We start from the raw sequence: 19,605 nt of genomic DNA, 5'->3' as shown, positions 1-19,605 counted from the left end.
GATATAAGGGGGGAAAGGTCACCAAGGAACAAAGTATGCCCACGATTCTGGATCAGACATCTGGGTGAATGGTGGTGACCAGCAGATTTACAGAGAGCAGGCTGGGCTTCAACTGTGTGTGGAACACCAAGGTGACGAAGTCCAGAGGCTGGTGGATTTGGGGTCTAAGGAAGCTCAGGGGTAGAGGTGTATATTTAGGGGTAGCTGAAGCCACAGAATAGAGGAAATCCCATTGAGAGCAAAACCAGAGCCTGATGTATCAGCACACACGAAAATACTGTAGGGAGCACCTGCAAAGACTTAGAAGAGAGACGTGGGTTTAAAAATCCTAGAAAGTTCATGGGCAGTCAGAGCTTTAAAAGATCATCAAAAATAAGGGAAGAGGGGGGCCCCTGGCTGGCTCAGTCGGTGGAACGTGCAACTCTTGATCTCAGGGTTGTGAATTCAAGCCTCACGCTGGGTGGAGAGATTACTTAAAATTTACTTAAATTTACTTAAATTACTTAAAATTACTAAAAATTTAAAAAAAGAAATCTTTAAGGGGCGCCTGAGTGGCTCAGTCAAGCATCTGCCTTCAGCTCACATCGTGATTCTGGGGTCCTGGGATTAAGCCCCACATCAGGCTCCCTGCTTAGTAGGGAGCCTGCTTCTCCCTCTGCCCCTCCTCCTCCTTGTGCTCTCTCTCTCTCTCTCTCAAATAATTAAATAAAATCTTTAAAAATATTTTTAAAAAATAAAAATTTTAAAAAAGAAGGAATGAAAAGTAAAGCTATCACATTTTCATAATCTTGTTGAAAGCAGATTATCTGAGGAAGGTGTAAGAACGAAGGTAACCAACTGGGTTGGATGAGGCCTTAACAGAAATATCTATTTTTTTAATTTAATTTTCCAAAATCCTCTCCATTTCTTAAATCCACAAAAATACTTTTAGACATGCAAATTGAGTGAAACATGAATATATTTGTTTTGGGTTTTTTTTTTTAAAGATTTTATTTATTTATTTGACAGAGAGAGACAGTGAGAGAGGGAACACAAGCAGGGGGAGTGGGAGAGGGAGAAGCAGGCCTCCCGCTGAGCAGGGAGCCTGATGCGGGGCTCGATCCCAGGACCCTGGAATCATGACCTGAGCCGAAGGCAGACGCTTAACGACTGAGCCACCCAGGCGCCCCAACATGAATATATTTGTAATAAAACCAAAAGCTACACTAAGAGGCCATGAAAATCCCTTAGAGTGTCACCCAAGGGCAGTCACAATCTGGTCCAAGTGACTCTGTGACCACCGCTCCTCCCTGGGCCATGACTTTTCACAACTCCCTCAACCAGCTGATGCCCGCTCACTTTGTTCCCTCCACCTGGAATGCCTCACCTCACTTTTCCACCTTGCAAATTCCTCACCGTCGTTCAACACAACTTCAGGGTTTTCTGTTTCAAAGAGCATTCTTGGTCCATACTGTAGCCCAGGAAACATACCACCAGAGTAAAACTGGCTTATTCACATGTGGGCCTCCTCCCCCAGGAGGCTGTAAAACTCATCAAAACCAGAAACAGTGACTGATTAATCTACATATTCGTATCACCAAGGATGTGACCTGTTATATTGGCAGCCCCTACCGAAGAACGCTACCTACTGCTATTCAGCTCCTTGTATAATCTTCTCCCTTCACCCTGGGCTCAACTGTTACTTGCTTTAATTAATAGAATGTGGCAGGGGCACCTGGGTGGCGCAGTCGGTTAAGCATCCAACTCTTGGTTTCAGCTCAGGTCACGATCTCAGGGTTGTGAGATGGAGCCCTCTGCACTCAGCATGGAGTCTGCTTGAGATGCTCTCTCCCTCTCCTTCTGGCCCTCCTGCTCATTCTCTCGCACTCTCTTGCTCTCTCTCAAATAAATCTTTTAAAAAAATTAATAGAATATGACAGAAAACATCATGCCAGTGGCAGGTCTAAGCCTTAAGAATACCTGGCAACTTTTGCAGTCTTTGGAGCCCTGAGCCGCCATTTAAGAAGTCTAGTGACCCTGCCCTGGAGACCATGGGAAGAGGCCATGGTGAAGAGGATCAAATGCTAAGACTGCATGGGAGAGAACCCAGGGCCCCAGCTGACAGCGAGAACCAAGGCTCCAGACAGACGTCCCCACGGCAATTAGGCCCCAGCTATTCAAGCCACCCCAGATGAGGTATCAGACTTGTGCAATCTTGAACATCCCGGACCTAGAAAACATCACACTGAGCCTTCTTCAGGTATTTGGAGTTATTTTAAGCTACTAGATGGTGGGACAGTTTGTACTGGAGCAAGACGTAACTACAACAGATGGTAGTGGACACACGGTAAAAGAAGGTTTAACTCAGGAAGAGTTTATCACCAGCCCACTATGTGCCAGGTACTCACAGGACCTAGGGGGTCAACAATGAACAAGACTGACAAAGATCTCCACCTTTATTGAGCTAACATTCCAGTGGGGAGAGACAGACAGTAAATACAGTTATAACAAGCAGTATGGTAGTAAGGGATGATTTCTGCAGAGAAAAGGCAGGAAACAGCAACATAGAGGATGGTTGGGGGGTTATAATTATAAACAGTGTGGTCAGGAAGGTTTCATAGAGAGAGGAACAATCTTAAGATGGAAAAGACGAGGAAACCAGACAGGTGGATAACTGGAGGGGACTATTTCAGGCAGAGAAAACAGCTCATGAGGTGGGAGCCTGACTGGCACTGTTGGAATAACAGCACAAGATCACAGCGCTGGGGGAGAGTGGGGGGGGGGGGGGAGAGGTCTGAAAGGTAAGAGACGGTATGCCAGGGTCCCCAAGACCACCCAGGTTCAATGATTCACCAGGAACACTCACAGTACTCAGCATACGGTCATTCTCACAGCTATGATGTATCATAGTAAAAGGATACAAAGCAAAAATCAAGAAAGGGAAAAGACTCAAGGGTAAAGTTTGCAGGAAACTAGGCACGCGCACGAGCTTCCAAGGATCCACTTCCAGTAGACCCTCACCCCCACCCCCGGCCCAGGAACAAGTTTTGACATCACCTGTGAAATGCTGTCTACCAGTGAGGATCAGCAGAGACTCAGCATCCACAGTTTTCACGGGGGGCTGGTCACATAGGGACCCTCTGCCTAGCAGGCACAAAAATTCCAGACCTCAGAAAAAGAGCAAGTGTTCAGTATAAACCATACTGTTTGCATAAACAATAAGCCATTTGCATAAGCCATTCTTTTCAGGGAACGGTGGGAACACTCCCCAAATCTAAATTCCCGAATGCCAATCAAGAGCCAGCCTTGTAAGTAGGCCTAAAGAAAGGAGTCTCAGGCCTGCTACACTAACTTTTTTTTGCACAGATACCCAGATCATGTAGCACCTTATAGGCCATCCAAAACAGATGGGCGCCAACAGAGGATCTGGAGTAGAAGAACAACGTGACCTGACTAGAATTTTAAATGTCACTCTAGCTTTTGTGTTGAGAAAAAAAGACTTACAGTGGGAGTGTGGGGTAGAAACAGGGAAACTAAAACCCACTGGGAAAAAAACAAAAACAAAAACGCCATGAGCCCCGAGGCGCCTGGGTGTCTCAGCTAAGCGACCAACTCTTCATTATGGCTCAGGCCATGATCTCAGGATTCTGAGATGGAGCCCCCCATTGGTCTGTGTGAGATTCTCTCTGCTCCTCCCTCCACGCTCTCATGCACACACCCGCGTGTGCTCTCTTTCACTCTCTCTCAAATAAAATCTTTTTTAAAAAATACCATGAACCCCAGCACACTAAAAGAAAGGCTGGAAAGAAGAATTAGATTCTGAATGTACTGTGAGAGTAGAGTCCCTCTGAGTGGCAGATTGATTGCAGGTCAATCATCCAAGGAAAAGAGTAATCAAAGATTGTGACAAGCATTTCTGGCCTGAACAACCAGAAGGATGACACTGCCATTTAATGAGATGGGAAGACTGTGGGAGGAGTGGATTTGGAGTAGAGGATCAAGAGTTCAGTTTGGGGGCGCCTGGGTGGCTCAGATGGTTAAGCGTCTGCCTTCGGCTCGGGATCCCGGAGTCCCGGGATCGGGTCCCGCATCGGGCTCCCTGCTCCTTGGGAGCCTGCTTCTCCCTCTGCCTCTCTCTCTGTCTCTCATGAATAAATAAATTAAAAAAAAAATCTTTAAAAAAAAAAAGAGTTCAGTTTGGGGATTGCTAAGGGTCAGATAACCTACCTAACATCCAAGTAAAGATGTCAAGGAAATTGCTACGTACAGAGTTCAAAGCTCAGAGAGATCTGGGCTGGAGCTACAGAGATGATATTTGAGCCCATAATGCCGGATGAGCTCATCCAAAAGCATCTTAAATCTCACTAAAGATATCCAGACTTTTGTTCACCACTCCTTGTTGGCCCACCATCCACCAATACCAAAAATAGAGGTTGTGCATCCCCAGGGTGTTGCACCAAAGGGGCAAACTGAAGCAGACCTCAACTTGCTTTAAAATTAAGCTGGATTTGGGCACCTGGGTGGCTCAGATGGTTAAGCGTCTGCCTTCGGCTCAGGTCATGATCCTGGAGTCCTGGGATCAAGTCCCGCGTCGGGCTCCCTGCTCCTTGGAAGCCTGCTTCTCCCTCTGCTTCTCTCTCTCTCTCTCTGCCTCTCATGAATAAATAAATAAAATCTTTAAAAAAAATAAAAAAAATTAAGCTGGATTTTGCTCATGTCTAGGTGAAGGATTCAAGATTTTAAAGGCTCTCTCTTCCACCTGTGGATACCAAAAGGTAAATGAAGATCTCTTTCTGAATGGCAAAGTTCTCAACAGGACAACCACACCTGTAAAAATGTCAGATTAAGGGCTGCCTGGGATCTAAGCTTTAGACCAGTAGTTTCCAAAAGCAGCTGAGAGAAATCATCAGAGGGAGCCTTAGACTTGAAGTGCCCATTTAGGTTAAGTCATTTGTGACCATGTAAATTTAGATTTAAAATTCAATTCTTCAGTTGCACTAGCCACATTTCAAGTACTTAAAAGCCATGAGTGGCCACAGTCCACCCTATTGGAAAATAAGAGACACAGAACACTTCCATTATCACAAAAGTTCTACTGGACTGTAGTGCTTTACATTTTCCAAGAGAGACCCAAAGCTCTGCATTATTAACAGACACCTCAGATGATTTTCATGACCAATCTCTTCAGAAAACATAGTCTCATGAAAATCTGACATGATCATTTGCCCAACTTCCTCAAAGAGGATCTGTGACACAGAATGCCCTGGGAATGAGGATAAATACTTGGTTAACTAAGCCACTTGAGCACAGTCTCCAAACTACAAATCCAGTGCTGTGACTCCCAATTGCACATGAGGCAATTCACCTAGCTCAGAGGAACGAAACAGCAGCCCCAACTCCGGTCAGCAAATGCTATATGTAGGTCACAGGAGGGGGGGAGCCTGGAGGTGGTGGGTGAGAGAGAAAGGGGCATGGGGGGGCAACAGGGAGGTGTAGGGAACAGAGGGAGGTATAGGAGGAAAGAGAAAGGGGTGGAATGGGGAAGAAAAGGTCCAGGGACCACAAACCCAAATGCCTACAGCAAGCCAGAGAACAACAATGGGCCATAAATAAGGAAATAACAGAGTAAGAAGTTAAGTATGAGGTAGTAACATACTGTTGGGGAGGCAATAATGGAGTGGAGAGCGGGGAACATGCTTCTCCCTCTGCCTGCCACTCCCCCTGCTTTGCTCTCTCTCTCTCTGACAAATAAATAAATAAAATCTTTTAAAATTAAAAAAAAATGTGATACTGAGCAGAATTGAAAAAATATGTCTGTGGGTCACAGCAGGCCCCACTAGCCCTGCATCTGCAAACTCAGAGACTCTTCTATGCAAGTCAAGTAGCAGAACCAAAACCAAGCTAGCAGCATGTGCCCTGCTGGTGGTGAGTCAGTCTTATCCACACACTGGGAAGAGCATGTAGTCCACACACTAGGAGAGGACTGAATAGAAAATGAAGCACTCAAGTAAGTCTGTGTCCAATAAATTGAAAAGCATTTCGGGAATCCAGTCTGGTCCTAGCTTATGTATACAGGAACCTTAAAATCTGGAAACAAAACATCAAAAACTGAAGACTTCAAGAATTTAGGATTTCTAGCCTATTCCTCCAGGTTAGGCCCATACAGTAACATGCCAGATTCTTGTTGCCATACAAATTGCCATACAAATGCGGACCCCACAATTTTTCAGAAAATGGAATTATTACTCTTATCTTGCTCAGATTTGAGAAGCCGGTCTCAATGGTAAAACAAATTATTCAAAATCTCTGAACACAGAAGAGATTCATTTAGGCAAGTCTATCAAATGTTTCTTCAAAAAAAAAAGTATTCTCACAGTCAAATCCACAAATCTGCTTAAAATTCCAGCATACCCACTATCCCATGAACTCAATATTCGTATTATCTCATTCATTTTGACTCCACACACTATATATTCTCATTACTAAACAAGCTTTTCCCTTATTCACTTTGACCTCATCTAGTGTGTGCGTGTTTGTGTATGTGTGTATGAAATATATATATAAATGAATGTTCAATTTAATAAATTATTTGAACACCTGCTGTGAGAATTCATTCATGGTAAGAGGGACGATTGCTAAGGACAGGTTGGTCTGGAGAGGTCTAAAATACAGTATCTGCCATCAAAAGAGTTTAAAATCAAATGAGTTCAGTGATACCAAATGATTTAGGTAATTGATCAGTAGTTCTCAGCCCTGGCTGGGCATTAAAATCACCTTTTTAAAACACCGATGCCCAGGCTCCACTCCAAACCTGCTGAATTAGAATCCTGGAGATGTAGGCATTTGTATTATTTAAATTATTAAATGATAAATTAGAGATAACTAATGTTCAGCCAGGGTTGAGAGCCCCTGCAGGATACGGTTCAATTACCGTTCACCTGTGACACGTAATTTTGATGATAAATTTAACTAGTTATCCAATGATCCCCACCTTGACTACTTAAGAAGACCATCTCCTCTCCACTAACTACTTAAGCAAATTAGATTTAGAGCTTGGGACACTGATAAACTACCAGGATCCAAAGGCAAGCAACCCCGTAATTCTTACCCCTTGGTCAATTCCACCTTCCCGGTAAAATTCAGTGAACGGCGGGGAGGGGGGAGGCGCCAGGAAACTCAAAGTCCCAGATTTCAAAACATAATTAAAGCCTTCCCAAAAGTTCCTTCAGTGTCTTCAGCATCCTTACCTACTTCTGCCTTATCTGATGCTGATTCAGCTGGTTCCTCACATTCCCCAAATACCAGTTGTCTTTGTTTTTTCTCAGCAGAGGGTGGATACTTCTCTGATGCTGTCCACAAAATCCAGAATGGCCTCCTTGGGCTTCACTTACCCTCCAAACTAGAGACCCCTCAACTCTATCCTCAATTTTGAAATCTGCCCTTCTCCCATCTAAATGATTCAAGGCCCAAAAAGAAATGGGCTTAATTTACATTCATGTTCCCGCCAAATTTGTTTCTTTATAGCACTCTCGACCTGAATATCTAAGAGATTTGGCCCATTTTTCCATTTGTAATCGAACTAAGAAATGTTTTTCATACTTGGTTTGCAAATCCTGTAATATTAGGCTCAGAATTTAGACTTCTCCCCATTACATGTAGACCTATACTGTATAAGATACAATCAAAAGAAACTTGTGCATGTCACAATTCTCTGCAAGAAACAAAATTGCCATCTTCAGGTTGATACGTTATTACAGCAGTTTGTAGATGGAATGGTCTTTTTAAAACAAACTGTAAAAAATAAATAAGATGGATAAATTCCACTGCATAATAACCTACTGGGCTGTGCGGGGACTATGAGTAAGGATCCTATGAGTAAGGACCCAGTTCCTGGGTTCAATTCTACCACATATCACTCATACCTCTGTGTCTCTTTTTTTTTTCCCCATCTGTAAAAAGAAAATCTTAGTACCTGCCTTATGAGGTCAGTTGGTGCCCCTTTGAGGGTATGCAATGCATACTTACGCAGTAAGTTACGCAGTAACTGCGTAATGCAAAAATAGTAAATAAACTGCGTCAAGTTAAAGAAGTATCCATATATTTCTTACTTACGCAGTAAAGTTCCTACAACGTCGCCTGCATGGAGTAAGCACAATTCATGTTACTGTTATGTTTTGATTTCTGAGTTCAGGGCTAAAAACCTTGCTGTCCAGGGAAGCAAGGCTTTTAAATCTCTCACTGATTTAAGGAAAGTGAATTTATGACAAGTTGCCTTTCAAATTGAATTTTGACATTTCTGTTTTTTTCCCATTATTTTCTAAATTCAATGGATGAAAGCATGGAATTTGACAGATTATTTCTTGACATTTTAGTTCCATTAGGAATACCATTTAATATTAGTTAAGCCTTGTTATGATTACAATACTATTTAAAATGAAACTATGGGAGAAAGAGATTTGGGAAAGAGAAAATATCACTTGCCACTTATTAAATTGAGATTTTAAAAGCCAAAGAAGGGAGGGAGAATTTATAAACGCCAGGTGACCTTTAAATGTCACATTCGCTAATATATAAATGTAAACACAGGAAAATGTAATATCTGGTAATAACAGTAAACTGATCAATACAATTACGTTATAGGTTCTGTGATATTATAAATTATGCTTTCAGTACAGAATATCAATAGCTTTTTAACACCTTTTAAGATCAAATTACAATGCACTAAATTTCATCTAGTCCCCTGCATGTTATTTATAAGTATGTAGCTTACTTCTATTACTTGGACAGCTCCACATAATTTAAACTTCTAAATATACAAGATGCTAGAGCATAAATTATTTTTAATATTGAGTTAGTAAAAAATAAGTATCACCTCATTAAGATAGTCCTTCAAAGACATTTACTTTAATAATTTGTCTGAATAATGTTGTTGCTATTAACCTTAGCTTACTTTCAAAAGTGAGGGAAATATAGTTCCAAGGAGAATTGGTTACTTGTGCAAATCTCAGTTTTTAACTGAATTACACAATTCAAAACAGCATACACTATTGTAACAATGGGGAAAAATGGAGTAGATACTCATAGTTTTATAGGCCATGTCTACAGTTCTCACAGCATGAGAACAAATATTAAGAGAGCCACTGACCTCTAACAAAAGAGTTTATGGCCTGTCCTTTTTGAGGAGGATGTGGGGTATGATGTTCCATTTGAAGATTCAAAAAAGAAAAAGGTGCTCTTCAATGCCTTCATTTAAAGATCCCACAGAAGAAAACACGGAGTCCCAGTATGTCACCCAAACACCCATTATGAATTCTAGTGTCTAGCCAGGCCTTCTGAAGATGCACTGCATGCACACTTAAAAATAATAGTCACTTAACTTTTACTTGTTTTTTTTTTCAGGGACAGGGCTGGGAACAATCTAGTCAACAGTCACGCAGGGCCTGACACAACGCACACACTAGTAAATACTCATAGAATATGCGACGTTAAACTAAAGACACTCAAAATGTAGACTGGTTAGTGTAAGCAAACAGCATCCTTCCACCTAAGTTCCCGCCCCGGTCACTGATGGAGAATTGCTCACAAGATTTCAACCCCAAGGGCCCCATCAGTTCTAACTTCCGAGTGTCTGTTTCTAGCACCAATCAACTTTCTAACTCCAAGGAACAGAAATGGGGCGGGCCATAGCCCTGGTCAAAACTCACACCTGAAGTAAGCAGCACCTCCAACTACTCCCTTAAGAAGCGGACGTTCTCTCAAACACCTTCTAAAGCAGTGCTTCTCAAATTTCAGTGGTCATTCCAATCACCTGGGAACTTGTTGAAAACCAGATTCAGAGGCAGGGGGCTTGGATTAGGGCACCAGATTGTGCATTTGTAGCCAGCCCTCAACTGACTCCCATGCAGCGTTTCCTCCTATCACCCTCTGAGAAGCAAGGCCCACAAACGCCCAGACATCCAGGTCACTTACATTAGCAAATAAACAAAAGTTGCGAGCACAGGTAGCGCCGAATAAAGTCTCCTGGGCGCTCTGCGTCCGTTGGGCGTCGCCACCCGGTCCCGGGGCCTCTGGCAGGTGCCTCGGGCTCGGTGCGCTCGCGGGTAGCCCGCCCCGCAGCCGCGCGCCCCACCCCCCACACCCCGCCGAGGCGCTCACCTTCTCTCGGGTCTTCAGGTACCGCTGCAGCGCCTGCTGCGTGAGTTCCCGGACGCGCAGCTGGCCCTCCTTGCAGGGCACCACGATGCCTGTCCTGCCGAAGCACACGGTCACTTTCATCCTGGCCCCCGGTGCCCACGCCGGGCCCGGCCGAACAGGTGTCCGGCCCCGCGGGCACAGCCCCTAATGCCTGGGTACGCCCGGTGCGGGCGGGTCCGGAGCCCCAGGGCGCTTCTCCCCGGCGTCCCCTGAGGGCCTGGGGCTCGCGGCGGCGCCCCTCCGCCCGGCGTCGGCGGCCTCGCGGCGGGCGACAATCGGGGGAGGGGGCGGCAACGCGAAGGGCTGCCTCCCAGGTAGCTGGTGACCGGGCACGCGGCGGCACCGCGGCCGGGCTCCTCCTACTGCTGCTCCGGCTCCGGCTCCGGCTCGGGCCCGGACGAGGCGGCTGCTCCGAGCCCGCCAAAGCGAAACTGCCGGCCCGGCTCCGGCCCTGGCCCTGCCCCCTGGCCCTGGCCCGGCCCTGGCCCTGCCCTGGCGGCGGCGGCGGCCGGGCCGGCCCCAGGCCCCGGGCTGGAGTGGGCGGCGGCGGCGGCGGCAGCGCGCGGGGCCGGAGTTGGGAGGAAACTTTTGCGCCGGATCCCAACTCTTCGGCGGCGCGCAGCGCTCTGGGCTCCCGCGGCCCCCGGGCCGGCCTGGGCCCGGCTCTTAAAGGGGCCGCGACGCTCCCCGGCCCCGCCGCTTACTCGGCGGCACGGGGCGGGGGCCCTTCAGCGGGTAACTGGAGCCGGGGAGCCTAGTCCCCTCACTCGATCTCTCCCTGGCTCTGTCCCTCCCGCACACACGCTGAGCTCGAGGGAATTGTAACGGGACCTGAGAGCTACCCACCAGGGAATTGAAACCGGATCTCATAAAGCACCCTTGAGGGAATAGCTGGGAGACTGCTGAGCCACACGGTTAAAATGTGGCGACTGGAGGAAGATTCAAGGACAGCCAGGGAGCAGGTGCTTGTCGCCACGCCCACCAAAAACACCCCAGGGAGTGGCGGCTCACAGGTACTGAGCTGCAGGGATGGCCCAAGGGCCTGCCAGGACCCGTGTCTTAAGCAGAGCACCGATTCCGTCCTCTAGAGTCCTGAGATGGCAAAATTAAAGGGTTCTTGGGGATAACGTGGTGGTGGAATCCTTCCTTTTACAGAAGACGAAACTGAGTATTTCCCCGAAGGTCACATCCCAGACCCAGAAATAATAGCATATGTTTACATATATACTTCTGAAAATGTGCCTTCTGTTGTGCATTTGACTAGAAAAACCATTTTAAACACGTTTAGGTTCATGATTTGTCAGGTGAGTGTTCACCACCTATTGAAATAGGTGTATCTGAGAAAAAAATATTAACAAAAAATATTTGTGTCATTCTTAGCTCCATATCAATGAGTGAGCTCCTTTGAGCCTAACAACACCCCTGTAAGGTAAATAACTATTTTTCCCATTTTGTGCATGAAAAATGGTGCCAAAGGAGGTTAAGGAACTGAGTGGACCATGAAGGTAGTTATGCTAAGAGAAACTCAGTTCTTCCCATGCTAAATCTCTGGTCTCCCCAAGTCGTTTTTCTGGCAAACTAGTTCATCCAACAAGATCCTCAGGGCTACATCATGTGTTTCTCTACAAAAGAATTTGTTCCTGGGGCGCCTGGGTGGTGCAATCCATTAAGGATCTGACTCTTGGTTTCTGCTCAGGTCATGATCTCAGGGTCCTGGGATCCAGCCCCCTGTAAAGCTCCCCACTCAGTGAGGAGTCTGCTTAAGATTCTCTCTCCCTCTCCCTCTGCCCCTTCCTCTCTCTCCTTCTGTCTCTCTCTCAAATAAATAAATCTTTAAAAAAATAATTTCCTTTATCAAGACATTTTAAAATTGAACTTGAATTGCCTAGGATGGTATGATAATGTGCAGGAGATTTAATTAATGGGCTCATGAATTTTGAGAGTTTTAAAACTTTTTACTCATTCATACATGCAATAAATATATATATGGTTGTCCTCTATGCACAGGGGCTTATATAAAGTCAGTGGCATCAAAGAGGATAACGTATACCAAGTTGATTTGAAAAATATATATTAGACAGTATAATTTGGGAGCAAATACAATACAAACCAATTTAAATAAAGACAGAATCTATTTCCTCAATCTTTTCCTCATAAAATCAGAAGATCCAAAGAGTACTCCTCTGAGGCAAGATTGAATCTAGAAATTCAAACAATGTCCTCAGAAGCCATATTTCTGTATGTATTGGCTCTGTGTTCCTCGATGTTGTTCCACTACTCAGTCAGGATCTCTCCAGAGGAGGCAAAGATGGCCACTCCCAGTGTTCCAGGTTTACACAGCCTTAAAGACAGTCATCTCAGATACCAGTAAGCTTTTTTCTGGTAAGGACTTGCATATCCAAGCTTGAGTCACATACCTTCCCTCTGGCGCTATGATTGGCCAGACCTGGTTCACCTGCCACTAAACCAGGACTGAAAACAGGAGGGGTGAACACCGAAAAGATGGGACAACAAAGCACATTTCACATCCACAAAATATAAGACTGCTTTCCAGCCCTCGGGGGGCTTAAAGGTAGACAGCAGGGAAGACAAGGCCTACAGATGTGAAAAGTTAAGTAGAAACTACAAAACAACAGCAAATTTGATAATCCTACTGAACGTTATTGATTTAGATGTATGCCAGGCACTGTTTAAAGTGAATATAAAGTATAAATAAAAATAGATTATATATTACATATGAACTTATATATGCATATATACATATTCATCATCTATTATGTGTCTGTATCTTATTTTCCTTTGCAATAATCTTATAGGAGAAGTTCTTTTGTTACCCTCCTTTTAAAGATGAAGTTGAGGCTAAGGGAGGTAAAATCACATTCTTAGCAAGTAGCAGAGGCTGGATTAGAACCCAGGCAGTATGACTCCATTCAGACTTGCTAGTAACTGCTATGCTGATCTGACTTGGTGAGTACCAAATGAGTAGAGCAAAGAAACAAACAGATACTAATGCTATGCATTATTATGTGACCCCTAGTTTTAACATTGTGTATTTTATAGACATGTAGAATGGTATAGAACAAAGGATTTTTAGCTGATGAAATGACTGCATTCTTTATGTTCGTGGTTTGTTTCTTTTTTTCTTTGCACTTGCTCTAGACTCTTACTCTTCTGCTCAGATAATGAAGAACTCCTGCTCTTCTTCACACCCCAAACTTCCTCTGGGCCCAGCTTTAGCTCCTCCCCAATACCTAGAGCCCCCAGTGTCCTGGCTTTGAAAAGCCCCAGGTTAAGCAGGAAGAACACCCAGGCTCTCCACAACCCACTTACAGAAATATTGGAATCAGCTTGTGTGGCATGCAGAGACTGTGTTGTCATAAGATGAAGGAAGAGACGGAGCTAGGCACACATCTGAATGATGCATTGTGCAATCCTGCACATCCTGGAGTGAACTTTAGTGACCCCAAGCTAGTAATTACAAAAAGAGTCTAGTGTTATTAATTCATGTTTATTAAATAGCCAGATTTAATTTGTTCTTCAGTCTTATCACAGCATACACAGAAACAATTTATCATATATTAAGCACTATAAAAGAACAGAGTTACAACACACAGACATTCATGCCCAGCAAATTCCTAAATCAATATTTCATGCCCCATGGGGCTTCTGGACAGAAGACAATAAATAATTCGCCTTGATTGAGTAACACTGGAGGATTCTAGGCCTGGGTTCCATTTTCTTGTTTTGCCTGTTGGATGGATAAATATTGCCTGTGGTGTGATATTTTCCCATTTGTTATCCAACAGCTGAGCAAGCTTTGGAGGAGCTAGTGAAAATCTTATGCAGAGAACAATAATACTGACCAATATTATTAAACTGTTCTGCCGTATGAAAAGTATAACTAAAATGTCAGGTACCATCAGGCATATACTGAATTTTAAAAAAATGATAATTTTTATATATAGTTGACCAGGCATCCATTCTAATGTTTAGCACTGTTAAAACAGAATACATTTTCACCTTTCAAGGAATTTTTATAACAAGCAGTATTTATATCGAATTCAATATTTTTTCATGATAATCTTCTTTCTAAGACCTTTGTAACAATTAGTACAATACATTATGTTCTTGGGGCACCTGGGTGGCTCAGTCGTTAAGCGTCTGCCTTCAGCTCAAGTCATGATCTCAGGAATGGAGCCCCATGTTGGTCTCAGACTCAGGCTCCCTGCTTAGCGAGGAATCTGTTTCTCCCTCTCCATGTGCCCCTCCCCCCGCTCATGCTCGCGCGCGCGCTCTCTCTCTCTCTCTCTCTCTCTCTCTTTCTCTCTCAAATGAATAAATAAAATCTTAAAAGGAAAAAAAAAACAATACATTATGTTCTTAACTTCCTTACGAAAGCAGGTGCCAGAGTGATGTCATAAAAGAAAGAAAAATGGGTATGAGTCTTCATTCTTTCCGTCCATGTTTAAAAGCCAAGGGTTTGGGTTATTGTTTAATTTGGCAAGAATGGGTTTTTCTTAAGAGATGTTTGTCTCTAAGTGCCTGATGGCATTCATTTGTTGACTGTTTCTTTGTTGACTCTTTCTGTAGGTGTTCTTAAGGCACAAATAATAATGTTTTACACCCTGAAGGGAGGATTGTGGGCTATCAGCTTTTTGAAAGAGCCTTATTTATGCATATTCTGTAAGTAATATTCTTAAGTCTCCACAGTGATACAGCTAGACCACCCCTCCTTATACTGAATTACACTCAATGGATATTAATGTCCTGCTTGATTTATGTTTTCCTGAAAAAAAAAAAAACCTGGATCATGAAGTGAGTATATCTTTAAGAAAAAATTAAACAACCAAAAGCAAGGAAACTCTTCAATTGATGTTGTATCAAGAGTTGAGCATTAGTTCTATGTTTGCCCTCCATGTGTGATCTCCTTCTGAAGCACATCGTGAATGCTGGCCACTAGGAAGAGGTCCTATGCAGACTAGCAAGCACCAGGTCCTCTCCCCACGAGGCTTTAGTGACAGACTTAAAAAGGAGACCCATGGTGATGCTCAGGGATGCTCTCCAACAAGTTCAGTTATCCAAGGATAGCTCCTGAGGTGAGGTGGCAATCAAGCGTTCTCTTTTCAGTTCCCTCACTTTTCCTAAGGCCTCCTTCTGGGCTCCTTATCCCTTTAGTTGGTGAAGTGAGTTGGTGTTGGTGTAATTGACAGGAGGTAGAGAAAGAAGTGAGATTTGACACCAGATGCTTCAATGTATCAAAGGATTAGAGGCAGAACAAGTAGACTGGAGCTAGACAGACTGAGGTTCCAAAGCCACTTATGGCTAATACATGGTGAGGCAGGCTTCACGGCGTCTCTTGACCAAATGGGATGATCACATACATAAAGCACCCAGCACAGAGTAGGCAAAATGTATTGCCATCTGCCACCTTTTATTCTATTTACTAGCATTTCTAAATGCCATTTATTTTCACTGTGCCTGAAACTACTCCTGGAAAGAAACATATCAAATGACGCTCAGAAGCTACACATCATCATTCTCATGAAAGTTTTTGAAGCCCGAGTGTAATTCGATCTGTAATGAAGGTGCCACCTTTGCAGCAAAACAGTAAGATTTCTGTCATGTTTCACGATCTACATATTATGAAATGTGTTGCTCAAAAAATAATCCTGGTCATAATAGCCTAGTACATGAGAATCATAGAATTCCAGAGCTGAAAGTGGCCTTAGAGATTATTTGTATACCTCATTTCATAGATGAAGACACTAGGGACTGGAAAGATCAGGTGAGCAGCCAAAATCAGTACCCAGATCCTTCAGGGTGTACTCCCGCACTTTCTTCACTTTCCTGTCTGTCTGGTAATCGAATTTATTTATTTATTTGTTTGTTTGTTTATTTATTTATTTATCTTTTAGCAAGAGAGTTAAACAGTGGGGGTGGGGGTGGAGAGGGCGAGCAGAGAGAGAGGGAGAAAGAGAATCTCAATCAGGTTCCACACTCATCGCAGAGCCCCACATGGGGCTCAATCCCACAACCCCAAGATCATGACTCTGAGATCACGACCTGAGCCAAAACCAAGAGTTGGATGCCCAATTGATGAGCCACCCAGGTACTCCAGCCTGGTAATAGCATTTAAAACAACAGATATTTGACCAACATTGGTTTAAGGCTTTGAACTTTCACTGGGCCAAGAGGTGATGGTAAAGAGCTCATTCTTCTATCTCTTCCTGCTGTTGTGATTTAAACTTAAGATTCTGAACCCTTGTTCTTGCTGTGATTGTAAATGGCAAAAAGATTTGCTAAGTGTTGGGGCGCCTGGGTGGCTCAGTTGGTCAAGTGCAGACTCTTGGTTTCTGCTCAGGTCATGATCTCAGAGTCCTGGGATGGAGCCCTGGCCTCTGTCTTGGGCTCCTCACTCAGCAGGGAGTCTGCTGTCCCCTCTCCCCCCACTATCTCCCTCTGCCCCTCCCCCTCAGTTGTGCACTCTCTCTCTCTCTCTTTCTAAAATAAATAAATCTTTTAAAAAAAAGATTTTCTGAGTGTTAAAATGACTATTTCAGGAAATAGAAAACCATCAAAAGATTTTAAGCAGGAGAATGACATGATCAGATTTCTGCTTGGTAGATATAGAGGAGCTGTGAGACAGACAAAAGCCTTGTTTAGTTCACTCATTCCATCATTCATTTCTTTATGCATCAGTATTTACTCAACACCTATAATCTGCTAAGCACAAAGAGATCACAAAGCTTCCTCTGGCGAGGAAGACAGATGACAAGTGACTAACCAAATAAACAAAATATTTACAGATTGTGAAAAGGTGTAATGAAGGGTATAAACAGCGGCTGTGTGATAGAGAATACATGAGTAAGAGACAACCTGTTTAGATTGGATGGACCAGAGAAAAAAGTAACTTTTGTAAGAAACCCAGAGAAGAAGGAGCAGGGCATGAGGTTGAAGAGACTGTCTACAACAATGGCCTCCAAAAAGACTAAGGCCATTTAGATGTTGGGGAGGGCAGACTGGAGTAATCTTTCAGGATCTGTCCCAGATATAAGGTGGCAAGATTTTAGGAGGAATCAGGAAAGACTGGTTTCTAGTCAGGAGGGGAGTTTATTTTTATTTCTTTTTTAAAGATTTTATTTATTTATTTGACAGAGAGAGATAGCGAGAGCAGGAACACAAGCAGGGGAAGTGGGAGAGGGAGAAGCAGGCTTCCCTGGAGCAGGGAGCCCAATGTGGGGCTCAATCCCAGGACCCTGGGATCATGACCTGGGCCAAAGGCAGATGCTTAATGACTGAGCCACTCAGGCTCCCCAGGAGGTGGGTTTATTAATTAAAGATAGAGAATCTTGGAAAGGTGGGGGCGTGCTGAGGATAGTAGGGAAAGAAGAGTAAGTTCAGTTTAGGACATTTTGAATTTTAGTGTTCCTAGAAGGGAACCAGGTAGAAGTGCTTAGTTAGCCAGAAATACAAGGTTTGAAGCTCAGGAATCTGAAGACTATGGTATGTGGTATGTGGGGTTTGGGGGAACACGATTTGAAGTTCAACTCATCAGAATGGAGGAGATCATTCAGAAAAGGAATTTGGAATGAAAAGGCAACGGAGCTTAGACTAGAATCCTGGAGAATGTCAGTATTTAAGAAGAGAGAGATCCAGCAGTTACGCATGTGTATGGGGATGCATTATTAATTACAAGTTATTGTGTTTATTCTATATAAGGTATTACCAGTTTCAAAGGTGTGATAAGAAAGGGTGCCCTAGTGAAGTCATAATGGTAGAGAACAGGAAATTTAATGTTAAGAATAGGAAGCAAGATACTTTGACTGGAAGAGATAGGCTTCATTGGAGCATAACATAGGATATAAGGTTATAACGATACGGAAAGAAAGAAATGAGGGAAATGATTGAGGGAGAGCTCTGAGAACTCGACAGAGAAGTTTGGTTCTGTTTCACCAAAGAAATACCCTCTAGGTACTTGAGCAAAGGAGTAATATGCATAAAATAGCATTCGATAGTCCTTATTCTGACATCTTCATGTACAAAGAATTAGAGTAGCAAATGACTGAAGAGGCACCTGGGTAGCTCAGTTGTTGGATGTCCCACTCTTGATTTCAGCTCCGGTCATGGTCATGATCTCAGGCCAAGGGATCAAGCCTGGCACAAGCTCTGGGTTGGGCTCCATGCCCAGGTGGGGGAGTCTGCTTCTCTCCTTTTCCCTCTGCCCCTTGCCCTGCCGGTGGGTGTGAGCCAAACTCTTTCTCTCCGAAGTGAATAAATAAATCTTAAAAAAAAAAAAAAAAGTGAAGGTGGGGGAGGATCCAACAGAAGTTTGTTGGAGTAAATCACACAAAACTAAATTTAAGAATGTTAAATGTAAATTTATCCAATGTGTATATGGTTGTAGAATATCCCCATGCGTACATGTATTTGTCCAAAGTAAGAGACTGTGGGATTGTTTAATGTCCAGTCCTATGACTATACTATTCCATACATGGGAAGTGAGGGAATGCCATATGACTCAGGGTCCAGTCAGACAAACTGAAAACACACCCCATCTCAAACAAAGGGAATCAAGTATAAGAAATGAATTACACCGTCAATGGAGGAGCTGAAAAGCCAAACAAGAAATAGTAAGGCAACTCAGAGATTAGCCATAGCATGAAACTGCTTCTTTCTCTAGCATTAGTTGGATTCTGAGAGGAGGTAATATTCGCAGAACCCAGAAACTGGGCAGCTTGGCAGAAGCTAGAACCGTAGCAGAAATTGCCTTGCCGACACTGGGAGCCCAGAAAAAGGAACTGTCCAGAAAAGACCTGAAACTATAAGGAGGCTATAGTCTTAAAAACACAGCCAGAAGAGGAGGAGGAGGGTGGGAATAAAGGAGAGAGAAGGGAGGAGGGGAGAAGGGTGAGGAGGGAGGGAAGAGGAAGCAGGAAGTGAGGGAAGGAGGGATAACCATACCCCTAGACTCTGCTCTCCTGCCCTCCATGCCTCTACCAGGGCCTCATACTAGCCGATCTAGCTAGAAGCCAGTGAGCAAGGAGAAGGGCAAGGAGGCATTTGGGAGTAAACATAATGACTGGCCCAGAAGTCATTTCTTGGTGGGCTTCGATAGTAATTCATAAATATAGATTTTAATTCTCACTAACATTTTAGATTGAGGAAAAGCACTAATAATATTTCTAATTCACTTTGGTATATTTGTGAAAATAATTTTTTTCTCCCAGAGTAGATGAAATTCATGCTTTTCTCAAGAGAAAGTGCTTCTACATTTTAACAGTGAAATAGCAGCTTTTCTCTGATTGCCAAATAACTATTAATTTCCATCATTTAAGAAATCAAAAAAATTCTTACCCTTAGTCATCAAACTCAAGTTAATAGTTTTGTTTAGCTATGATTACACAGGCCTATAAGCAGCAAATCCAAAAATCC

At 43.7% G+C, this 19,605-nt stretch overlaps 1 protein-coding gene across 13 annotated transcripts in view; it reads right to left on the bottom strand.

Annotated features, from left to right (window-relative positions):
- The window catches only part of PARD3B (par-3 family cell polarity regulator beta), a 1,014,396-nt gene extending 1,003,704 nt beyond the window's left edge, over positions 1 to 10,692 (bottom strand). For 12 of the 13 annotated variants that reach the window (XR_003519077.1, XM_027589187.1, XM_027589179.1 and 9 more), the window contains exon 1: positions 10,135 to 10,692. Coding sequence is in view for 11 of the 13 variants with exons in the window: in XM_027589187.1 (XP_027444988.1) it covers positions 10,135 to 10,254 (120 nt within the window). In the remaining 2 variants the exon portion in view is untranslated. Of the gene's footprint in view, positions 1 to 9,948; positions 10,027 to 10,134 lie in introns of those variants that run through there. The other variant, XM_027589182.1, reaches the window with a different exon arrangement.
- Between the last annotated feature and the right edge of the window lie 8,913 nt (positions 10,693 to 19,605).

The sequence above is a fragment of the Zalophus californianus genome, chromosome 3 (assembly GCF_009762305.2).
Source record: "Zalophus californianus isolate mZalCal1 chromosome 3, mZalCal1.pri.v2, whole genome shotgun sequence".
Classification (NCBI taxonomy): Eukaryota; Metazoa; Chordata; class Mammalia; order Carnivora; family Otariidae; genus Zalophus; species Zalophus californianus.
Note: the sequence above shows the minus strand (reverse complement) of the source record. Positions and strands in the feature narration are given on the sequence as shown.